This window comes from Lipotes vexillifer, unplaced genomic scaffold (assembly GCF_000442215.2).
Source record: "Lipotes vexillifer unplaced genomic scaffold, Lipotes_vexillifer_v1.1 scaffold1267, whole genome shotgun sequence".
Lineage (NCBI taxonomy): Eukaryota > Metazoa > Chordata > Mammalia > Artiodactyla > Lipotidae > Lipotes > Lipotes vexillifer.
Genome location: NW_006790372.1, coordinates 1,122,265 through 1,127,990, shown reverse-complemented (window position 1 = coordinate 1,127,990; position 5,726 = coordinate 1,122,265). Strand labels below are relative to the sequence as shown.

The window sequence follows — 5,726 nt, the reverse complement described above, 5'->3', positions numbered from 1 at the left end:
CACTGTTTCCTCGCCGCAGGAAAGAGTTAAGCAGGGGGTAAAAGGGAAACTAGACTGCCTTTCTGTCCCTCCTAAGTAAGGCCTTCCCAGTATGGTTTCCTTGTTTTGTTTGAAGATACTCCCAAAAGCAGCAAACACTCTCAACTTCAATAGTAACTACAAAGAAAGTCCAAAACAGGCCAGAATGAGTTTTTAGGTTGTCCACCATTGGATTTTCCAAGTGAATGCTCTCCCTCATTGGATAAATAATTTATAGCTACATAAAAACACCAAGATTAGCATGGCGTATATTTTCTCAGTGTACCTGAAGTGTGTTGACTTAAATTTGGAGCAGGAAACCTCTGGATCTTGCCTTGAACTTAATTTAATCAAAGAGGAGATTTGATTCAAATGTAAACTTGAGGTATTGGGGAATTGACAGTTCTACTCTCTCAAAGACCAAAGGCAAGATAATCTCAAGATAATCTTCCGAATGTCAAATGGAATGGGGCTGATGGCTTTACAAATATATTGACATCTCTAAGATTCTGAAGTAAATCTCAGTACCTATGGCAGTCTCTTGGTTTTTCATCTGTAAATTGAGGGGTTGAACTAAATTCTTAATCTTGGCTGTTCATTAGAATCTCTGTGGGAAACTTTAAAAAATACCTATGCCCAGGCATAGTAACTCTGATTCATTTGGTATGGGGTGGGCCCAGGCACTGGTATTTCTTTTAAAAGTTCCCCTATATGTGCAGCCCGGGTTGAGAATTGCTGAACTAAGAGTAAGGCCCCTTCTGGCCCAGATATGCTATGAATCTCTGACTCTGTGGAAGAATTTATGTGTTTAATTGTGGTATGTTTTATTTGGTGGAGCTGGAAGGTGACAGTGTAGAATTAAGAAGGGAGAAAATAAACATCTGTATGTAATTGGCCTTTAAGAATTTGTCAGATATTTCCTCACTTTGGAAGGAAGCAGACAGTTGAGTTAGTTTCCATAATGACTTGTTGTTGGTTAGTCAGATCATGGGTGTTTCTGAACTGTGTAGTCCAAAGGAGGACTTTATCTGCACAAAAGGAAGGTGTTAGTGAGAATAATACCACGCCATGAGGTCAAGATTAGGCTGATGGCAGGGTGCAAAGAAAGACAGTTGAAGCTAGAAAACTGCCTAGCTAGAGCTAAAGAGGACTCCGGGAGAGAGCGGTAGTCAATCGAATCAACAGACAAAAGAAAGAGGTCCAGTGTGCCTTCTGAAACAGCCCTCTATTAGGAGTGTTTTAAAGATTCATTATCTAGTTTCTGTTTAGAATAAACCGAATTTTCATAAGAATTCTTACTGGAAGGTGTGGAAGTTCCAGACAATGTGCCTGGAGTAGCAGATACCTAATAACAGAGGACAGGCTTCTTTAGGACATTCCATAACATTGTAATACACTGACACAGATTCACACTTTGATGGGACACACAGATGCATAGCCTTCGGAACTGTACAGGAAAATCAGCCCTTATCTCAGAGATACTCTGTGAGATGTAAAAGGAAAGCCAGCTGAGCAGACTGCTGGGGAGAAAGAGCAATGACTGGCCGATGCAATGGGGACGTGTCAGGATCTGTTCTAATAGCCACAGTCTAGGGGAGAGGGGGTGAGGTGGGCAGTAGTGCAACCCTGACACACTCAGAGAGAGCCCACTGAACTGATCCTCCCTCTTTATTCTCTGACTCCTTCTGTCCCTCAACCTCTCCCTGTGTTTTTCTCTTTGTCTCATTTCTGTCTCTCCCCGGCACACCCTCCCCATTCATTTCTCTTTTCCAGAGCCTTTTTTCCTATCTTCCCACCTTCTTTTTTTTTTTTTTTTTTTTTCCCCACAATGTATTTATTTATTTATTTATTTATGGCTGTGTTGGGTCTTCATTTCTGTGCATGGGCTTTTCTCTAGTTGTGGCAAGTGGGGGTCACTCTTCATCGCGGTGCGCAGGCCTCTCACTATCGCGGCCTCTGTTGTTGCGGAGCACAGGCTCCAGACGCGCAGGCTCAGTAATTGTGGCTCACGGGCCCAGTTGCTCCATGGCATGTGGGATCTTCCCAGACCAGGGCTCGAACCTGTGTCGTCTGCATTGGCAGGCAGATTCTCAACCACTGCGCCACCAGGGAAGCCCTCTATCTTCCCACCTTCTATATCCCGTATAGCTCTCTCTCCACTCCTCTCCTTTGCACCAGCCATCTTTTCTCTCTCATCACAGAATTGGATCATCAAAGCTGAAAAGGACCTTAGAAATCATCTAAGTCGTCCAGCTGTATCAGTGAGGAAACTGAGGCTCAGGCCAATGAGGTAGCTACCCTAAGACCACCCCTGAATTTGAGGCAAAGCCAGGTCTAGAACGTACTTCTCTTGACTCTCAGTTAATACAACAGGGCCTTAGTGCAAAACTGATGGACTTTAAATTACTTCTAAAAACTTTAGTGGATAGAGTTTGATGTTTCTTCCTCTTAATTACAAAGTGAATGATGAGTGAAGTATTTTATCATTCTCTTAAAAGAGAAAACAAAACAAATAGTGCATATGCGCGGTAAAGATAAAACGGGCCCATATCCTCCCTTTTCCTCATTACTCATAAAGTAGGATACACACAGACTTAATAAACATTTGCTTATAAAGTTCATGAGAATTGTTTAAATCTTTAAACAAACACACACAAATCCCCCAAACCAAAGAATGCCCATGGGAGGAAAGAGCAACAAAGTGGGAGATGGAAGACCTTGGTTCTGTTACTACCTAACCTTCTGACCTTGGGCAAGTCATTTAATCTCTTCAGGCTTCAATTACTTTAAATATGAAGCCCTCAAATTTGGTGATTTGGGAGGAAAAAAAGCTCTGCTTAACTACTTGTAAAAGTTAATAAGCAAGAGAGAAAGCGGACCCATATCTGCAATAGGGCGGACTCCAGGAAGAAGGTATTAGGCACTGGCTATAGGCAGAGTCAGGCTGCCAGTACTGATATTCAGGCTGTACACTGCACAAGGGGACTACTTCTAAGAGGGTACTATTCACACTGTAGACATATAGTAAGGTATATGAGAGTGGTGCAGGAGTGAGCAAAGAGATTCTGGCCTCTCAGCCTAGTCCTGGAATGAGGTAGCAGACCTGACAAAGAGGCCTTACCTGGCAGGCAGGGCTTGGTGGTATGCAGAATACTGAAGCTGCTAGTGGAGTGTTTTCTCTGGTGTCTGGAGGATGTGTGAGTCAACGAGAGTGTGGTACATGCACAGATATATACAGCTGGGGCTGCTGCCCAACATCACAGGGCTGCCACAGGCTGCAAAATAATATTCTCACATTATTTTTTTACTTGAGGGAAAGCACCCTTTGCTAATTAGCACAAAGGTGCCATAGAAGCTAGCGGTGACCATGGTCCAAGTAATATAATTGCAAAGGTGCTGGGAAGGCTTTACTATATACACATCAGTGTATAACCCACACATGGGCTGACTTTGTAAATTCCCAGTTAGAGTTTATTCTTTCAGATTAAACCTCAGCCTTTGATCCCTCTAAAGGGCAAAATCCTTTAGATTTTGTGGGGCCTTACAATGGGCCTTTCTAACCACTTCCTAAGTGACTATGATGTAACTGGTCTAGGGCCACACTCAGGGAATTGCTGGGCAAGAGACCAGGAAAGCTGCCTTTGGTCCTTTGACCAATCTGCTACAGACAGGCACTGGTCCTGGACTACCTTTCTGAATTTTGTGGGCGTGAGCCTGGCTGGCACAGTTTTGTTCAGCTGCTGAAGGTCTCTAGAAGCCATTTCCTAGTTAAAAGGTTTTGAGCTCCTTGGCCAGAAGATACCCTCTAACACACAGTACAGCGAGTAACTCAGATGCCTGCAGCTCCCATTATTAGCCTTTGCCTCCGGCTGGTCTCCAGATGTAGTGCCACAGCTGGATATATTCCATAATAAGAGAGTGGCTACACTCTCTTATTCTCGGAATTTGACTGTACAGAGCTCTCTGCTTTATTATCTCTACTTGATGACAAATTGGTGCAGCCTGAAATGGAATCTCCAGGCTATAGGTAATAGACGTGAAAGCACTTTGAAGAGGAGAGAGCGCTGTGCAAATGTAAGGCATTATTATTATTATTACAGAGAAAAAGGAATCTATGTGTTGCTTTTTTCAGATTTGGGCTGGACAGAAACTAAATAGGGCTTGGTGACTGATGAATCCTTGAGGCTATGCACGTAGAAGAAAATTATCTATCAGGCACTGGTGTTAAAGTGAAGACAGTAAAATAATTGTTGTTTTTGACTTGACAGCAGCCTTAGAAATAGCTGTTTTGTGCTTAAAAAGTCAGAAATAGACTTCTGAAAGAGTCTAGATTACTCTATTACTATGGTAGTGCATCTGTACATCCAAATAAAAAATGTTTAATCGATGTTTAAGCCAATCAGTTTATGATTAAAGCATAACAGGCCCCCAAAATGGCCTGTCCCACAAGAGAAAAATAGATCAAGGTAAATGCAGGAAACATTTGCTGCACTACATCTCCTGCCGTACATCTCTCGACATAGACGCCTCAAGGCAGTGAGAATTGCAACCACTAACCATCACCATTAATCGCAGGAAACCTGGTGCTACATCGCTTAGCTATGAATGAGTGAAATGACCCGGGACTTTCTGCAGTTAGTTAAGGAAGTCGTTGCAGAGAGCAGTATCATTCCTTTTATGGCATCTGCATCCCTGCAATTGTTTCCCTGCTTTAGTTAATTGGAATTTTAAACTTTAACTTCTCTGTGTGACCTCCTTTTTAGCTCTGAATACAGAATGTCCATGGGGTGGAGGGTGAGAGAGGAGGAACAACGCTTGTTTAGGTTGATGGTCTAACTATAAACTCTTCATGTGGAAGGGACATTGCTCTAAAGCTGCTGGCAACTAAGGCTCACCAACAATCTTTACCTTTTCTTTCTAGGGTGATTGGGTGTGGCTGAAAAAGTTCCCCTCTGGAGATTTTGGAGACATTAAATCCATCAAATCAAGTGCAAGTGATATGTTTGAAATGGTATGAGAAACCCTCTCTTATATATATTCCCACTGAAACCACCAATCGTTTCTCCAAAGTAACTAATACCAGCTGTTAGGAAGATCCTTTAACAGATCAGTGCAGGGAAACTATAGGGTAGCTACTGACTCATTACGACCGTATGATGCAATGGCAAAAGTATGGGCTCCGGAGTCAGAAAGACATGAAGGATTCACTTCTCAGCTCTACCACTTAAGAGATATATTAACTTGGAAAAGTCACCTAGACTCCCTGAGCTTTACTTTCCTTATTTGTAAAAGGAGTATATTTATGTCTACTTCCCAGGGTTGAGATAATACACGTAAAGCATCTTGCACATTTCCTGACATATAGCTTCTTCGTAAAATGGTAGGTATCTGATTATTATTAAGTACATATCCCATAATCATTCAAAATCTCTGTTTGCCAGGCCTGGAAAAGTCATCTGGTAAGTTCTATTTACATAAGAAAAATGGTGATTTCCCAATCCCACCAATTATATTTAAAAAGTCCTTGGGGGCTTCCCCGGTGCGCAGTGGTTGAGAGTCCGCCTGCCGATGCAGGGGACACGGGTTCGTGCCCCGGTCCGGGAAGATCCCACGTGCCGCGGAGCGGCTGGGCCCGTGAGCCATGGCCGCTGAGCCTGCGCGTCCGGAGCCTGTGCTCCGCAACGGGAGAGGCCACAGCAGTGAGAGGT

General features: G+C 43.2%; 1 protein-coding gene across 1 annotated transcript in view; it reads left to right on the top strand.

The window, feature by feature from the left end:
* Window positions 1-5,726, top strand: part of GUCY2F (guanylate cyclase 2F, retinal) — an 89,775-nt gene that overhangs the window by 42,864 nt on the left and 41,185 nt on the right. Inside the window, exon 8 of the mRNA XM_007463676.1 lies at window positions 4,940-5,029. Coding sequence (XP_007463738.1) covers window positions 4,940-5,029 — 90 coding nt within the window. The remainder of the gene's footprint in view (window positions 1-4,939; window positions 5,030-5,726) is intronic.